Below are 19,440 nucleotides of genomic sequence, written 5' to 3'. Positions count from 1 at the left end.
ACATGGAAGACCGGGTGGACGCGACGAAGATATCGCGGAAGAAGAAGTCGAACTGCGACAGGATTAATGATCCGAGAAATACGGAACGGACCAATGAACCGCGGGGTCAACTTGCGAGAAGTGGTCTTAAGGGGAAGGTTCTGAGTGGAGAGCCAAACTCTCTGACCGCGACAATATCTAGGACTCTTAGTTCTACGCTTATTAGCAGCCCTCACAGTCTGCGCCCTATAACGGCAAAGTGCAGACCTGACCCTCTTCCAGGTGCGCTCGCAACGTTGGACAAAAGCCTGAGCGGAGGGGACGCTGGACTCGGCGAACTGAGATGAGAACAGCGGAGGCTGGTACCCGAGGCTACTCTGAAAAGGAGATAGCCCGGTCGCAGACGAAGGAAGCGAGTTGTGGGCGTATTCTGCCCAGGGGAGCTGTTCTGACCAAGACGCAGGGTTGCGAAAAGAAAGACTGCGTAAGATGCGACCAATAGTCTGATTGGCCCGTTCTGCTTGACCGTTAGACTGGGGGTGAAAGCCGGAAGAGAGACTGACGGAAGCCCCAATCAAACGACAAAACTCCCTCCAAAATTGAGACGTGAATTGCGGACCTCTGTCCGAAACGACGTCTGACGGAAGGCCATGAATTCTGAAAACATTCTCGATGATGATTTGTGCCGTCTCTTTAGCAGAAGGAAGCTTAGCAAGGGGAATAAAATGAGCCGCCTTAGAGAACCTGTCGACAACCGTAAGAATAACAGTCTTCCCCGCTGACGAAGGCAGTCCGGTGACAAAATCTAAGGCGATGTGAGACCACGGTCGAGAGGGAATGGGAAGCGGCCTGAGACGGCCGGCAGGAGGAGAGTTACCGGACTTAGTCTGCGCGCAGACCGAACAAGCAGCCACGAAGCGACGCGTGTCATGCTCCCGGGTGGGCCACCAAAAGCGCTGGCGAATGGAAGCAAGCATACCCCGAACGCCAGGGTGGCCGGCTAACTTGGCAGAGTGAGCCCACTGAAGAACGGCCAGACGAGTAGGAACGGGAACGAAAAGAAGGTTCCTGGGACAAGTTTGAGTGAGTGCTTGCTTTACCTGCCTCTCAATTCCCCAGACAGTCAACCCGACAACACGCCCCTCAGGGAGAATCCCCTCGGGGTCAGTGGAGGCTACTGAAGAACTGAAGAGACGAGATAAAGCATCAGGCTTGGTGTTCTTAGAGCCCGGACGATAAGAAATCACGAACTCGAAACGAGCGAAAAACAGCGCCCAGCGCGCCTGACGCGCATTAAGTCGTTTGGCAGAACGGATGTACTCAAGGTTCCTATGGTCAGTCCAAACGACAAAAGGAACGGTCGCCCCCTCCAACCACTGTCGCCATTCGCCTAGGGCTAAGCGGATGGCGAGCAGTTCGCGGTTTCCCACATCATAGTTACGTTCCGACGGCGACAGGCGATGAGAAAAATACGCGCAAGGGTGGACCTTGTCGTCAGAGAAGGAGCGCTGAGAAAGAATGGCTCCCACGCCCACCTCTGACGCGTCAACCTCGACAATGAACTGTCTAGAGACGTCAGGTGTAACAAGGATAGGTGCGGATGTAAAACGATTCTTGAGGAGATCAAAAGCTCCCTGGGCGGAAACGGACCACTTAAAGCACGTCTTGACAGAAGCAAGGGCTGTGAGAGGGGCTGCCACCTGACCGAAATTACGGATGAAACGACGATAGAAGTTCGCGAAGCCGAGAAAGCGCTGCAACTCGACGCGTGACTTAGGGACGGGCCAATCAATGACAGCTTGGACCTTAGCGGGATCCATCTTAATGCCTTCAGCGGAAATAACAGAACCGAGAAATGTGACGGAGGAGGCATGAAAAGAGCACTTCTCAGCCTTCACAAAAAGACAATTCTCTAAAAGGCGCTGGAGGACACGTCGAACGTGCTGAACATGAATCTGGAGTGACGGTGAAAAAATCAGGATATTGTCAAGGTAAACGAAAACAAAGATGTTCAGCATGTCTCTCAGGACATCATTGACTAATGCCTGAAAGACAGCTGGAGCGTTAGCGAGGCCGAAAGGAAGAACCCGGTATTCAAAGTGCCCTAATGGAGTGTTAAACGCCGTCTTCCACTCGTCCCCCTCCCTGATGCGCACGAGATGGTAAGCGTTACGAAGGTCCAACTTAGTGAAAAACCTGGCTCCCTGCAGGATCTCGAAGGCTGAAGACATAAGAGGAAGCGGATAACGATTCTTCACTGTTATGTCATTCAGCCCTCGATAATCTATGCAGGGGCGCAGGGACCCGTCCTTCTTCTTAACAAAAGAAAACCCCGCTCCGGCGGGAGAGGAGGAGGGGACTATGGTACCGGCGGCAAGAGCTACAGACAAATAATCTTCGAGAGCCTTACGTTCGGGAGCCGACAGAGAGTATAGTCTACCCCGGGGGGGAGTGGTTCCCGGAAGGAGATCAATACTACAATCATACGACCGGTGTGGAGGAAGAGAGGTGGCCCTGGACCGACTGAACACCGTGCGCAGATCGTGATATTCCTCCGGCACCCCTGTCAAATCACCAGGCTCCTCCTGTGAAGAAGAGACAGAGGAAACAGGAGGGATAGCAGACATTAAACATTTCACATGACAAGAGACGTTCCAGGAGAGGATAGAATTACTAGACCAATTAATGGAAGGATTATGACAAACTAGCCAGGGATGGCCCAAAACAACAGGTGTAAAAGGTGAACGAAAAATTAAAAAAGAAATGGTTTCGCTATGATTACCAGAAACAGTGAGGGTTAAAGGTAGCGTCTCACGCTGAATCCTGGGGAGAGGACTACCATCCAGGGCGAACAAGGCCGTGGACTCCCTTAACTGTCTGAGAGGAATGTCATGTTCCCGAGCCCAGGTCTCGTCCATAAAACAGCCCTCCGCCCCAGAGTCTATTAAGGCACTGCAGGAAGCTGATGAACCGGTCCAGCGTAGATGGACCGACAAGGTAGTGCAGGATCTTGAAGGAGAGACAGGAGTAGTAGCGCTCACCAGTAGCCCTCCGCTTACTGATGAGCTCTGGCTTTTACTGGACATGAAGTGACAAAATGACCAGCAGAACCGCAATAGAGACAGAGGCGGTTGGTGATTCTCCGTTCCCTCTCCTTAGTCGAGATGCGGATACCTCCCAGCTGCATAGGCTCAGCACCCGAGCCGGCAGAGGAAGATGGTAGTGATGCGGAGAGGGGGGCAACGGAGAACGCGAGCTCCTTTCCACGAGCTCGGTGACGAAGATCAACCCGTCGCTCAATGCGAATAGCGAGTTCAATCAAGGAATCCACGCTGGAAGGAACCTCCCGGGAGAGAATCTCATCCTTTACCTCTGCGCGGAGACCCTCCAGAAAACGAGCGAGCAAAGCCGGCTCGTTCCAGCCACTGGAGGCAGCAAGAGTGCGAAACTCAATAGAGTAGTCTGTTATGGATCGATTACCCTGACATAGGGAAGACAGGGCCCTGGAAGCCTCCTCCCCAAAAACAGATCGATCAAAAACCCGTATCATCTCCTCCTTAAAGTCCTGATACTGGTTAGTACACTCAGCCCTTGCCTCCCAGATTGCCGTGCCCCACTCACGAGCCCGTCCAGTAAGGAGAGATATGACGTAGGCGACACGAGCAGTGCTCCTGGAGTAAGTGTTGGGCTGGAGAGAAAACACAATATCACACTGGGTGAGGAACAAGCGGCATTCAGTGGGCTCCCCAGAGTAACACGGCGGGTTATTGATTCTGGGCTCCGGAGATTCGAAAGCCCTGGAAGTGGCCGGTGGATCGAGGCGGAGATGGTGAACCTGTTCTGTGAGGTTGGAGACTTGGGTGGCCAGGGTCTCAACGGCATGTCGAGCAGCAGACAATTCCTGCTTGTGTCTGCCTAGCATCGCTCCCTGGATCTCGACGGCTGAGTGGAGAGGATCCGAAGTCGCTGGGTCCATTCTTGGTCGGATTCTTCTGTTACGGTGCGTGAATGAGGACCCAAAAGCGAATTAACGTAAACAGAGCTTCTTTAATAACAAAACAAAACGTAGGCTCAGATGGACCGGCAGGTTCCGACAGGACAGGACAAGGTTGCAGCAAACATGACGATAGTCTGGTTCAGGCATGAACAACACAAACAAGAATCCGACAAAGGCAGGAGCAGAAACAGAGAGAGATATAGAGGACTAATCAGAGGGAAAAAGGGAACAGGTGGGAAAAGGGGTGACGAGGTAGTTAGGAGGAGACAAGGCACAGCTGGGGGAAAGAGGGGGAGAAAAGGTAACCTAACAACGACCAGCAGAGGGAGACAGGGTGAAAGGACAGAAACAAGACACAACATGACAGTACATGACAGCTACCTATCACTATATAGGGAATAGGGTGGAATTTGGGATGCTGCCTATCACTATATAGGGAATAGGGTGGAATTTGGGATGCTGCCTATCACTATATAGGGAATAGGGTGGACTTTGGGATGCTGCCTACTGAGACTGAATGCTCCTGGTTTAACATTGGAGGGAAGCTTTAGTTTGTTGTCTTTGAGGTATAAACAAGTTACATAACATACAGTTAATTTGTTTATTGTTGACGTTGTTGTTGCCCTTGTGCTAAATTGTGTTATTGTGAAAATGTGCTACTTGTGAATCTGTCTCTTGAATTGGATCAAGGCCTACACAATATATCCTGCCTTTCTCAAAGGATATGTAAGGAAAGTGGATCATGTCTTTGTCCATAGAACCCTGCGTTTGTCAGACACAACTGGACAAGATACTAGATGCCCTTTTTTCTCTCTCTCTCTCTCTCTCTCTCTCGCTCTCTCTCTCGTGCTCTCTCTCTCTCTCTTTCTCTCTCTCTCGCTCTTTCTCTCTCTCGCTCTCTTTCTCTCTCTCTCTCTCTCTCGCTCTTTCTCTCTCACTCTTTCTCTCTCTCTCTCTCGCTCTCTCTCTCTCTCTCTCTCGCTCTTTCTCTCTCTCACTCTTTCTCTCTCTCTCTCTCTCTCTCTCTCTCGTATATTCAGAATGCAGGGTAGGGATAGGATTTAACCTGCGTGATGTTGCCAGTGTCCCTCCATGTCCCCTCTGTGACTTCCCTCCATGTCCACTCTGTGACTTCCCTCCATGTCCCCTCTGTGACTTCCCTCCATGTCCCCTCTGTGACTTCTAGAAATATTTCATCCCACTTAATAACCCTCCCGCTGTCCTCGGGTCATTTTGATCCGACACCACAGCAGTGAAAACAACCTCCATGATATTGTGCAACTTGAAATTTGATGACTTGTCCTAGACTGACCCCAATATTACAAAAGTGAAATGTTGCCTTTACTCACGTATCGAAACATGAAAAAACAACAGATACTAATATTGTCATGGGTACGTATCCGGACATGTCCAGACATGTGGTCTTGTCCAAGGTGCTGAAGCCATGATTGTGCGTTTCACTGCTGAACAGGTTCTAGAACAGATTTTTTTGCATGTCTGATTCTGAAGAGGAAGTGGAGGATGTGTCAGAAGATAAAGATGTGGCGGAATACAGCCCAGAGCATGACACGTCATCTTCAGAAGAAGAAATCCCTCAAGCTGAAAGCGAGACTTTCCTGTCAAAAACGGCAAAATCAAATGGTCCTCATACCACTACCAGGGAAGGATGGCAGAACATAAGGTCACGTAGATGACCCCAGGACCCACAACGTATGCCGTTTCCTATGCCTCAACATTCTACCTGTTCATCACACCGGCAATAGAAAAAAATCACCCTGGACATGACAAATCTGGAGGGGTTTTCGAAAATATGGAGACAGCTGGAAAGGGATGAAGACTGTCCTGCATGCCTATATACGGCTGCTAATCTCAGCAGGTGTATACAGGTCCCGAGGCAAGGCTGCAGCTAATCTATGGGATGTCGAGAGTGGAAGGGCGATTTTCCGTGCCACCATGCCACTTAAACTCTTTCACACTTACTCAAGACTGCTGCGATTTGATGACTGTGAGTCAAGACCTGCAAGACATGCGACAGGCAAACTGGCGACCATAAGAGGTTTGGGACAAGTGGTGGTATAGCGGCTGCTCTACTTCTACAACCCAGGGCCTGACGTGACAGTGGATGAGCCAGTGGTTGTATATATATATAATAAAAGTGATTTTCACCACTGACTTCTGTGACCGATACTAGTAATTACCGATGATGCTAATCTCTTCTTGCCAAAAGGTCGTTGTCCTTTCCGGCAGTATATGCCCAGCAAGTCAGCAAAATATGGGATCAAGTCATGGGTGGTCTGTGACGCCAAATCCAGCTACGCTTGGAAGATGCAAGTCTACAGCGGGAAGCTGACGAATGGAGGCCCGGAGAAGAACCAGGGGATGCGGGTTGTGCTTGATGTGACAGAGGGACTTGAGGTCACGTGACAGTTTCTTCACTTCTCATGAACTTGGACGGCAGGTCCTGAAGATGAACATTTGCATGGTTGGCACAGTTCGAAAGAGACGTCTTCTCATCAAGGTTTGCCTTCACCACCACTCTAGTTTCCTACCTCCCAAATAAAAACAAGAATGTGTTACTTCTGAGCACACTGCACACAGAGGCTGAAATTAGCCATCGCCAGGACAGGAAGCCAGCCATGATCCTAGACTACAACTGCAACAAAGGAGGTGTGGACAACCTAGATAAGGTGATTGGAACGTACAGCAGCAGAAGGATGACTGTCCGCTGGCCCCTGGTCATCTTCCACAACATCATTGATGTTTCCTCCTACAATGCCTTTGTGATATGGAGAGAGACCAGCTCTAGCTGGATGCCTCGTAAGCACAACAAGAGGAGGGTGTTCCTGGAGCAGCTGGGAAAGGCACTTGTAACTCCATTCATCGAAAGAAGGGAGCGTCTCCCCCGCACAGACGCATCTGCAGCAGTTGTGAAAGCTGTTCAGAGGGCTAGATCTCATGATCAACCTGAAGAGCCACTTGCCACTGCCCCAGCCACTGCCCCAGCCACAGCCCCAGCCACTGCCCCAGCCACTGCCCTAGCCACTGCCCAAGCCACTGCCCCAGCCACTGCCCTAGCCACTGCCCCAGCCACTGCCCCAGCCACAGCCCCAGCCATTGCCCCAGCCACTGCCCTAGCCACTGCCCAAGCCACTGCCCTAGCCACTGCCCAAGCCCTAGCCACTGCCCTAGCCACTGCCCCAGCCACTGCCCTAGCCACTGCCCCAGCAAGTAAGAGGAAGAGGTGTCAGATCTGCCCACCAAAGAAGGACTCTAAAACACATACTGTGTGCTGCAGGTGTAAGAAATACATCTGTAAAGCCTGTGCATACTGTCACACATGTGCTCATTGGGGGTTTAGTCAAGGCCAGCTTGACCCGGAGCACACAGGTGTATTATGAGGACAACTTAAGCCAAACATGATTGTTGCTTTGACAAAGTCTGAAGAAGATGCTGTATTATAATATTCATTATGAATCCTTCATTGACGTTTGTCCCTCATTGAAGGACAACCCTTTTAAGTGCCCGGACTCTTGTTTCAACATGGTGAAACTGTTATATTTAAATAAATAAACACTCAATTCAAAACAAATCTGAAGTTTTGTGGTGGAAAAACTGAGCGGGTCGAGCATCACATCCCTGTTACCCTGCTACCATGTTACCCTGTTACCCTGCTACCATGTTACCCTGCTACCATGTTACCCTGCTACCATGTTACCCTGTTACCCTGCTACCATGTTGCCATATTACCATGTTACCCTGCTACCATGTTACCCTGTTACCCTGCTACCATGTTACCCTGTTACCCTGCTACCATGTTGCCATGTTACCATGTTACCCTGCTACCATGTTACCCTGCTACCATGTTACCCTGCTACCATGTTACCCTGTTACCCTGCTACCATGTTACCCTGCTACCATGTTACCCTGCTACCATGTTACCATGTTACCCTGCTACCATGTTACCATGTTACCCTGCTACCATGTTACCATGTTACCCTGTTACCATGTTACCCTGCTACCATGTTACCCTGCTACCCTGCTACCATGTTACCCTGTTACCCTGTTACCCTGCTACCATGTTACCCTGCTACCATGTTACCATGTTACCCTGCTACCATGTTACCCTGTTACCCTGCTACCCTGTTACCCTGTTACCCTGTTACCCTGTTATCCTGCTACCATGTTACCCTGTTACCCTGCTACCATGTTATCCTGCTACCATGTTACCCTGTTACCCTGCTACCATGTTACCCTGCTACCATGGTACCCTGTTACCCTGCTACCATGATACCCTGCTACCATGTTACCCTGCTACCATGTTACCCTGCTACCATGTTACCCTGTTACCCTGCTACCATGTTACCCTGCTACCATGTTACCCTGCTAACATGTTACCATGTTACCCTGCTACCATGTTACCATGTTACCCTGCTACCATGTTACCCTGCTACCATGTTACCCTGTTAACCTGCTACCATGTTACCCTGCTACCATGTTACCCTGCTACCATGTTACCCTGCTACCATGTTACCCTATTACCCTGCTACCATGATACCCTGCTACCCTGTTACCCTGCTACCCTGTTACCCTGTTACCCTGCTACCGTGTTACCCTGCTACCATGTTACCATGTTACCCTGCTACCATGTTACCCTAATACCATGTTACCCTGCTACCATGTTACCCTGTTACCCTGCTACCATGATACCCTGCTACCATATTACCCTGCTACCATGTTACCCTGCTACTATGTTACCCTGTTACCCTGATACCATGTTACCCTGCTACCATGTTACCCTGCTACCATGTTACCCTGTTACCCAGCTACCATGTTACCCTGCTACCATGTTACCATGTTACCCTACCATGTTACCCTGCTACCATGTTACCATGTTACCCTACTACCATGTTACACTGTTACCCTGCTACCATGTTACCCTGCTACCATGTTATGCTGCTACCATGTTACCCTGCTACCATGTTGCCATGTTACCATGTTACCCTGTTACCCTGTTACCCTGCTACCATGTTACCCTGTTACCCTGCTACCATCTTACCCTGTAACCCTGTTACTCTGTAACCCTGTTACCCTGTAAACCTGTAACCCTGTTACCCTGCTACCATGTTATCATGCTACCCTGCTACCATGTTACCCTGCTACCATGTTACCATGTTACCATGCTACCATGTTATCATGTTATCCTGCTACCATGTTACCCTGTTACCCTGTTACCCTGCTACCATTATACCATGTTACCCTGCTACCATGTTACCATGTTACTATGCTACCATGTTACCATGTTATCCTGCTACCATGTTACCCTGTTACCCTGTTACCATGCTACCATGTTACCATGCTACCCTGCTACCATGTTACCCTGCTACCATGTTACCATGTTACCATGTTACCCTGCTACCATATTACCATGTTACCCTGCTACCATGTTACCATGTTACCATGCTACCACGTTACCCTGCTACCATGTTAACATGTTACCCTGCTACCATGTTACCATGTTACCATGTTACCCTGCTACCATATTACCATGTTACCCTGCTACCATGTTACCATGTTACCATGCTACCACGTTACCCTGCTACCATGTTAACATGCTACCCTGTTACCATGTTAACCTGCTACCATGTTACCATGTTACCCTGTTACCCTGTAACCCTGTTACCCTGTTACCATGTTACCATATTACCCTGTTACCATGTTACCTTGCTACCATGTTACCCTGCTACCATGTTACCCTGCTACCATGTTACCCTGTTACCCTGCTACCATGTTACCCTGCTACCATGTTACCATGTTACCATGTTACCCTGTTACCCTGCTACCACGTTACCCTGCTACCATGTTACCCTGTTACCCTGCTACCATGTTGCCATGTTACCATGCTACCATGTTACCATGCTACCCTGCTACCATGTTACCCTGCTACCATGTTACCATGTTACCATGTTACCCTGCTACCATATTACCATGTTACCCTGCTACCATGTTACCATGTTACCATGCTACCACGTTACCCTGCTACCATGTTAACATGTTACCCTGCTACCATGTTACCATGTTACCATGTTACCCTGCTACCATATTACCATGTTACCCTGCTACCATGTTACCATGTTACCATGCTACCACGTTACCCTGCTACCATGTTAACATGCTACCCTGTTACCATGTTAACCTGCTACCATGTTACCATGTTACCATGTTACCCTGTAACCCTGTTACCCTGTTACCATGTTACCATATTACCCTGTTACCATGTTACCTTGCTACCCTGTTACCCTGCTACCATGTTACCCTGCTACCATGTTACCCTGCTACCATGTTACCCTGTTACCCTGCTACCATGTTACCCTGCTACCATGTTACCATGTTACCATGTTACCCTGCTACCATATTACCATGTTACCCTGCTACCATGTTACCATGCTACCACGTTACCCTGCTACCATGTTAACATGCTACCCTGTTACCATGTTAACCTGCTACCATGTTACCATGTTACCCTGTTACCCTGTAACCCTGTTACCCTGTTACCATGTTACCATATTACCCTGTTACCATGTTACCTTGCTACCATGTTACCCTGCTACCATGTTACCCTGCTACCATGTTACCCTGTTACCCTGCTACCATGTTACCCTGCTACCATGTTACCATGTTACCATGTTACCCTGTTACCCTGCTACCACGTTACCCTGCTACCATGTTACCCTGTTACCCTGCTACCATGTTGCCATGTTACCATGCTACCATGTTACCATGCTACCCTGCTACCATGTTACCCTGCTACCATGTTACCATGTTACCATGTTACCCTGCTACCATATTACCATGTTACCCTGCTACCATGTTACCATGTTACCATGCTACCACGTTACCCTGCTACCATGTTAACATGTTACCCTGCTACCATGTTACCATGTTACCATGTTACCCTGCTACCATATTACCATGTTACCCTGCTACCATGTTACCATGTTACCATGCTACCACGTTACCCTGCTACCATGTTAACATGCTACCCTGTTACCATGTTAACCTGCTACCATGTTACCATGTTACCATGTTACCCTGTTACCCTGTAACCCTGTTACCCTGTTACCATGTTACCATATTACCCTGTTACCATGTTACCTTGCTACCATGTTACCCTGCTACCATGTTACCCTGCTACCATGTTACCCTGCTACCATGTTACCCTGTTACCCTGCTACCATGTTACCCTGCTACCATGTTACCATGTTACCAAATTACCCTGCTACCCTGTTACCATGTTACCATGTTACCATGTTACCCTGTTACCCTGCTACCACGTTACCCTGCTACCATGTTACCCTGCTACCATGTTACCTTGCTACCCTGTTACCATGTTACCATGTTACCCTGCTACCCTGTTACCATGTTACCCTGCTACCATGTTACCATGTTACCATGCTACCACGTTACCCTGCTACCATGTTAACATGTTACCCTGCTACCATGTTACCATGTTACCATGTTACCCTGCTACCATATTACCATGTTACCCTGCTACCATGTTACCATGTTACCATGCTACCACGTTACCCTGCTACCATGTTAACATGCTACCCTGTTACCATGTTAACCTGCTACCATGTTACCATGTTACCCTGTTACCCTGTAACCCTGTTACCCTGTTACCATGTTACCATATTACCCTGTTACCATGTTACCTTGCTACCATGTTACCCTGCTACCATGTTACCCTGCTACCATGTTACCCTGTTACCCTGCTACCATGTTACCCTGCTACCATGTTACCATGTTACCATGTTACCCTGTTACCCTGCTACCACGTTACCCTGCTACCATGTTACCCTGTTACCCTGCTACCATGTTGCCATGTTACCATGCTACCATGTTACCATGCTACCCTGCTACCATGTTACCCTGCTACCATGTTACCATGTTACCATGTTACCCTGCTACCATATTACCATGTTACCCTGCTACCATGTTACCATGTTACCATGCTACCACGTTACCCTGCTACCATGTTAACATGTTACCCTGCTACCATGTTACCATGTTACCATGTTACCCTGCTACCATATTACCATGTTACCCTGCTACCATGTTACCATGTTACCATGCTACCACGTTACCCTGCTACCATGTTAACATGCTACCCTGTTACCATGTTAACCTGCTACCATGTTACCATGTTACCATGTTACCCTGTTACCCTGTAACCCTGTTACCCTGTTACCATGTTACCATATTACCCTGTTACCATGTTACCTTGCTACCATGTTACCCTGCTACCATGTTACCCTGCTACCATGTTACCCTGCTACCATGTTACCCTGTTACCCTGCTACCATGTTACCCTGCTACCATGTTACCATGTTACCAAATTACCCTGCTACCCTGTTACCATGTTACCATGTTACCATGTTACCCTGTTACCCTGCTACCACGTTACCCTGCTACCATGTTACCCTGCTACCATGTTACCTTGCTACCCTGTTACCATGTTACCATGTTACCCTGCTACCATGTTACCCTGCTACCATACTACACTGCTACCATGTTACCTTGCTACCCTGTTACCCTGCTACCCTGTTACCATACTACCATGTTACTGACTTAAGATGTGATTGTCAACTCTGTTATGGTCTCCTCTGCTTTATAAGACACTGAGAATAGTATTTTTTATTTTACTTTGATTGTGAAACATGAGTTTTTAATGCAGTTGAACAGGTGCTCATTATAGCAGAGTGTTACAATAAGGTGAAAAATCATCCATTTTTCTTGCCCAGGTTCTCAAAAGAAACCAAACCGGTGGACCAACCGTCACATCTCAACCAGTTACTGTGCCCGCGTCTGCCGCTGAGCGACCGATTGGGTTTGTGACGGCGGTAGACTTGCTTGGCTATAGCACTGTAATGCGTCCCAAAATGGCACCCTCTTCCCTACATGGTGCACTACTTTAGACCATGGCCCATAGGGTAGTAGTGCGCTATTTGTGACTAACACTGTGAATTAGCTCTCTTTCGCCTGCTGTAATCTTGGATGGACACACACACACACACACACACACACACACACACACACACACACACACTGACAGCTAAAGACAGTTGGTTTTAGAGCTGAATGGCTGACGAGGAATCTGATATATTGGGCTGCCACGCCACCACGGAGCCCCTTTAAAAACTCTGACCCCTCACCCCTCAGGGACGGCCCCCAGGAGACAGCCAGGAAGCTAGGTGTGTTTACGGATGGTGAGCCCAACGAACCCGCAAGCAGCACGTCCAATCAGATCCTAGTTCGTTTCCGTAGCAACACTGAGAAAGGTGGATTGTTCCGAATCAACTATCAAGGTATGTAGAGTATCATCTCTCTCTCACTCTCTGTCACTCAATTTCAATTTTAATTGAAGGGCTTTATTGGCATTTGTTAACATTGCCAAAACAAGTGAAGTAGATTATTCTTTATTTATTTTATTTCACCTTTATTTAAAACCAGTTAGGGCTAGTTGAGAACACCTTTATTTAAAACCAGTTAGGGCTAGTTGAGAACACCTTTATTTAAAACCAGTTAGGGCTAGTTGAGAACAAGTTCTCATTTGCAACTGTGACCTGGCCAAGATAAAGCAAAGCAGTTCGATACATAAAACAACACAGAGTTACACATGGAATAAACAAGCGTACAGTCAATAACACAATAGAAAAAAAGAAAGTCTATATACAGTGTTTGCAAATGGCATGAGGAGATAAGGCAATAAATAGACCATGGGAGCGAACAATTACAATTTAGCAGATTAACACTGGAGAGATAAATGAGCAGATGATGATGTACAAATACTGGTGTGCAAAAGAGCTGAAAAGTAAATAAATAAAAACAGTATGGGGATGAGGTAGGTAGATTGGGTGGGCTTTTTACAGATGGACTATGAGGTAGGTAGTGAGGGAAATATAAGTCTCCAGCTTCAGCGATTTTTGCAATTTGTTCCAGTCATTGGCAGCAGAGAACTGGAAGGAAAGGCGGCCAAAGGGGGTGTTGGATTGCTGGAGAGCGTGCTACGGGTGGGTGTTGTTATCGTGACCAGTGAGCTGAGATAAGGCGGAGCTTTACCTAGCATCGACTTATAGATGAACTGGAGCCAGTGGGTTTGGAGACGAATATGTAGCGAGGACCAGCCACCTAGAGCATACAGGTTGCAGTGGTGGGTAGTATATGGGGCTTTGGTGACAAAACGGATGGCACTGTGATAGACTGCATCTAGTTTGCTGAGTAGAGTGTAGAAGCCTATTTTGTCAATGACATTGCCGAAGTCAAGGATTGGTAGGATGGTCAGTTTTACGAGGGTATGTTTGGCAGCATGAGTGAAGGAGGCTTTATTGTGAAATAGGAAGCCGATTCTAGATTTAATTTTAGGATTGGAGATGCTTAATGTGAATCTGGAAGGAGAGTTTACAGTCTAGCCAGACACCTAGGTACTTGTAGTTGTCCACATATTCTAAGTCAGAACCGCCCAGACTAGTGATGCAAGTCGAGAGGGCAGGTGCGAGCAGTGAACAGGTTGAAAAGCATGCGTTTGGTTTTACTAGCGTTTAAGAGCAGTTGGAGGCCACGGAAGGAGTGTTGTATGGCATTGAAGCTCGTTTGGAGGTTCATTTAACAAAGAAGGGACAGACGTTTGGAGGTTAGTTAACACAGTGTCCAAGGAAGGGACAGAAGTATACAGAATGGTGTCGTCTGCATAGAGGTGGATCAGAGACTCACCATCAGCAAGAGCGTCATCATTGATATATACAGAGAAAAGAGTCGGCCCGAGAATTGAACCCTGTGGTACCCCCAAAGAGACTGCCAGAGGTCCGGACAACAGGCCCTCCAATTTGACACACAGACCTCTGTCTGAGAAGTAGTTGGTGAACCAGGTGAAGCAGACATTTGAGAAACCAAGGCTGTTGAGTCTTCCGTTAAGAATACGGGTATTGACAGAGTCGAAAGCCTTGGCCAGGTTGATGAAGACGGCTGCACAGTATTGTCTTTTATCGATGGCGGTTATGATATCGTTTAGGACCTTGTGCATGGCTAAGGTGCACCCATGACCAGCTCGGAAACCAGATTGCACAGCGGAGAAGGTACATTGGGATTCAAAATGGTCAGTGATCTGTTTATTAATTTGGCTTTTGAAGATTTTAGAAAGGCAGGGTAGGATGGATATTAGTCTGTAGCAGTTTGGGTCTAGAGTGTCACCCCCTTTGAAGAGGGGGATGACCGCAGCAGCTTTACAATCTTTAGGGGTCTCGGACGATACGAAAGAGAGATTGAACAGACTGGTAATAGGGGTTGTGGATCATTTTAGAAAGAGAGGGTCCAGACTGTCTAGCCCAGCTGATTTGTAGGGGTCCAGGTTTTGCAACTATTTCAGAACATCTGCTATCTGGATTTGGCTGAAGGGGAAGCTGGGGAGGCTTGGGCAAGTTGCTGCGGGGGGTGCAGAGCTGTTGGCCGGGGTTGGGGTAGCCAGGAGGAAAGCCGTAGTGAAATGCTTATTGATATACTCAATTATCGTGGATTTATCGGTGGTGACAGTGTTACCTATCCTCAGTGCAGTTGGCAGCTTGGAGGAGGTGCTCTTATTCTCCATGGACTTTACAAAAAAGTTTGAAAAAGCTGGCCTTTGCTTTCCTGACTGACTTTGTGTTTTGGTTCCTGACTTCCCTGAAAAGTTGCATATCGCGGGGACTATTCGATGCTATTGCAGTCCGTCACAGGATGTTTTTGTGCTGGTCAAGGGCAGTCAAGTCTGGAGTGATCCAAGGGCTATATCTGTTCTTAGTTCTACATTTTTTGAAAGGGGAATGCATATTTAAGATGGTGAGGAAATGTATTTTAAAGAGCGACCAGGCATCCTCTACTGACGGGACGAGGTCAATATCCTTCCAGGATACCCGGGCCAGGTCGTTTAGTAAGGCCTGCTCGCTGATGTGTTTTAGGGAGCATTTGACAGTGATGAGGGGTGGTCGTTTGACCGCGGACCCATAGCGGATGCAGGCAATGAGGCAGTATTTGGAGGGATCGCTGAGATCGTGATTGAAAACAGCAGAGGTTTATTTCGAGGGCAAGTTGGTCAGGATAAAATACATGAAAAATGTACAGTAAACGAAAAATTAAGACATTTCAAATGTCATAGTAAGTGTAATTAAGTCCCAAAGGGAATTTAAATTATCATGAATATGTATTTACAATAGTGTTTGTTCTTTCTCTCTCTCTCTCTCTCTCTCTCTCTAGCATACACACTCCAGTTCTGCCTGCCTCCCCCTATTATACCCAATGCTGACATCTTAATGGCCAGCAAGGAATTTAAAATTGGTAAGTCAACATGCATACACACACACACACACACACACACACACACACACACACACACACACACACACACACACACACACACACACACACACACACACACACACACAGCGTTGAGGAGAAACGGCTCCTCCATAGCAAGGACTACACATTCAATTGAGCCATTCACTGCCAAACTACAGTACCCAGAGGGCCATGGGTGAACAGGAAATTAATAACGATGACCCAAACAGAGCAAGAGGAGATTGTTGCATTTGAAATGATAGATTACATTTGGGTTGTGTCCCAAATGAAACGTTAATCCCTATATAGTACACTACTTTAGACCAGAGCCCTATGGCACCCTATTCCCTATATAGTGCACTACTTTAGACCAGAGCCCTATGGCACCCTATTCCCTATGTAGTGCACTACTTTAGACCAGAGTCCTATGGAACCCTATTCCCTATATAGTGCACTACTTTAGTCCAGAGCCCCATAGCACCCTATTCCCTATATAGTACACTACTTTAGACCAGAGGCCTATTGCACCCTATTCCCTATATAGTACACTACTTTAGATTAGAGCCCTATGGCACCCTATTCCCTATATAGTGCACTACTTTAGACCAGAGTCCTATGGAACCCTATTCCCTATATAGTACACTACTTTAGACCAGAGCCCTATGGCACCCTATTCCCTATATAGTGCACTACTTTAGACCAGAGTCCTATGGAACCCTATTCCCTATATAGTACACTACTTTAGATCAGAGCCCTATAGCACCCTATTCCCTATATAGTGCACTACTTTAAACCAGAGTCCTATGGCACCCTATTCCCTATATATAGTGCACTACTTTAGACCAGAGTCCTATGGAACCCTATTCCCTATATAGTACACTACTTTAGACCAGAGCCCTATGTAGATTTTGAGAGAGACAGATACAAGATGGTCTCACATTATGGATTTGGGATGTTTCTCCTTTTCAGTTTGTGTGGATGAAATAATGAAGAAAAATGCACAGTACTTACTCTCTCTATCGCCCCTCCCCCCCTATCCCTCCCCCTCCCTCCTATCTCCCCTCCTTCTCCAGGTGACATAGTGCGTTACAGGTGTCTGCCAGGGTACCAGTTGAGTGGGAACAACATTCTGACCTGTCGTCTGGGGACTCACCTGGAGTTTCAGGGACCTCCACCCTCCTGTGAAGGTAAGATGACTTTTCCTGATCTGCCTTTAACAAGATCAATTAACAAGATTACCTGGACAGGAGTGACCTGATTCTAGATCAATTAACAAGATTACCTGGACAGGAGTGACCTGATTCTAGATCAATTAACAAGATTACCTGGACAGGGGTGACCTGATTCTAGATCAATTAACAAGATTACCTGGACAGGGGTGACCTGATTCTAGATCAATTAACAAGATTACCTGGACAGGAGTGACCTGATCCTAGATCAATTAATTATATTACCTGGACAGAGGTGTGGACAGAAGAGTGGGACAGGACTGATCCTAGATCAGCAGATCAGCCTCTTCACTTCAAGGCGTTTCCACATCGCTACATATATTTTCCTCCAGATGACACATATTGTCAGAGTTCATCAACATGGGTAATAATTGCTGACATAATATATATTTGTTTCCCATTGGTACCCGATGTGCCCTGCGTTTTAACTGCAAATAAATACTTCATTGATGTACATGGAACATTTGGATGGAAGATCTCACTGTGCAGGTGGATCAAAGCGCACCAATCCATCACACCTGACCCCGTCTTAAGCTGTCTCATAAAAACCTTACAACGCTCTCTCTCTCTCTCTCTCTCTCACACACACACATGTGCTCTGACTCTCTCTCTCTCTCTCTCTCTCTCTCTCTCTCTCTCTCTCTCACACACACACACATGTGCTCTCTCTCTCTCTCTCTCTCTCTCTCACATACACACACGTGTGCACTCTCTCTCTCTCTCTCTCTCTCTCTCTGTCTCTCTCTCTCTCTCTCTCATAACACTTGCTGTCTCTCTCTCTCTCTATTTTAAAGGGGCTTTATTGACATGGGAAACAAATGTTAACATTGCCAAGCAAGTGGAGTAGCTAATATACACAAGTGAAATACACAATAAAAATGAACAGTAAACATTTCTCTCTCTCTCTCTCTCTCTCTGTGTGCTGTGCTGTTGTGTCCCACGAGAGTGGAGGAGACTGTTGAGTTGTCATACACGCCGTAAAGTCAACCTCCCCAAGGACCCGATGATAGCCTTGTTCCTACAATACTAAGGTGTGATAATGGGGAGAATGCTTCCTCAGGGACCCACTCGGTGGCTCAATGACAGACACTGTTCTCTCTCTCCGTCTCTCGGCAGACACTGATCTCTCTCTCTCTCTCTCTCTCTCTCTCTCTCTCTTCGTCTCTCGGCAGACACTGATCTCTCTCTCTATACAGTGCATTTGGAAAGTACTCAGACCTCTTGACTTTTTCCACGTTGGCACATTTATAAAAAGTTGAAAATATTACTACCTAATTTACATAAGTATTGAGATCCTTTGCTATGAGACTGTAAATTGAGCTCAGGTGCATCCTGTTTCCCATTTATCATCATTGAGATGTTTCTACAATTTGATTGGACTCCACCTGTGGTAAATTATTTTGATTGGACATGATTTTGAAAGGCTCACACCTGTCTATTATATGGTCACACAGTTGACAGTGCATGGTAGAGCAAAAACCAAACCATGAGGTCGAAGGAATTGTCCGTAGAGCTCCGAGATAGGATTGTGTCGAGGCACAGATCTGGGGAAGGGTACCAAAACATTTCTTCAGCATCGAAGGTCCCCAAGAACATACTGGCCTCCATCATTCTTAAATGGAAGAAGTTTGGAACCACCAAGACTCTTCCTAGAGCTTGACAGCACCTACAGGTTTCTCAAGCCATGAGAAACAAGATTAAATTAAACCAAGATTGAACTCTTTGGCCTGAATGCCAAGCGTCACGTCTGGAGGACACTTGGCACCATCCCTACGGTGAAGCATGATGGTGGCAGCATCTTGCTGTGGGGATGTTTTTCAGCGTTAGGGACTGGGGGACTAGTCAGGATCGAGGGAAACATGAACGGAG

General features: G+C 47.4%; 1 protein-coding gene across 1 annotated transcript in view; it reads left to right on the top strand.

The window, feature by feature from the left end:
* The window catches only part of csmd2 (CUB and Sushi multiple domains 2), a gene marked incomplete at its 5' end in the record, with an annotated part of 597,374 nt that overhangs the window by 394,546 nt on the left and 183,388 nt on the right, over positions 1–19,440 (top strand). Inside the window, 3 exons of the mRNA XM_090227432.1 lie at positions 13,196–13,341; positions 16,262–16,342; positions 17,416–17,529. Of these exons, the coding sequence (XP_090083558.1) occupies positions 13,196–13,341; positions 16,262–16,342; positions 17,416–17,529 (341 nt within the window). The remainder of the gene's footprint in view (positions 1–13,195; positions 13,342–16,261; positions 16,343–17,415; positions 17,530–19,440) is intronic.

Source organism: Oncorhynchus mykiss, chromosome 30 (genome assembly GCF_057628025.1).
Source record: "Oncorhynchus mykiss isolate SJ-2025 chromosome 30, ASM5762802v1, whole genome shotgun sequence".
Classification (NCBI taxonomy): Eukaryota; Metazoa; Chordata; class Actinopteri; order Salmoniformes; family Salmonidae; genus Oncorhynchus; species Oncorhynchus mykiss.
This window is presented reverse-complemented; position numbering and strand designations above follow the sequence as displayed.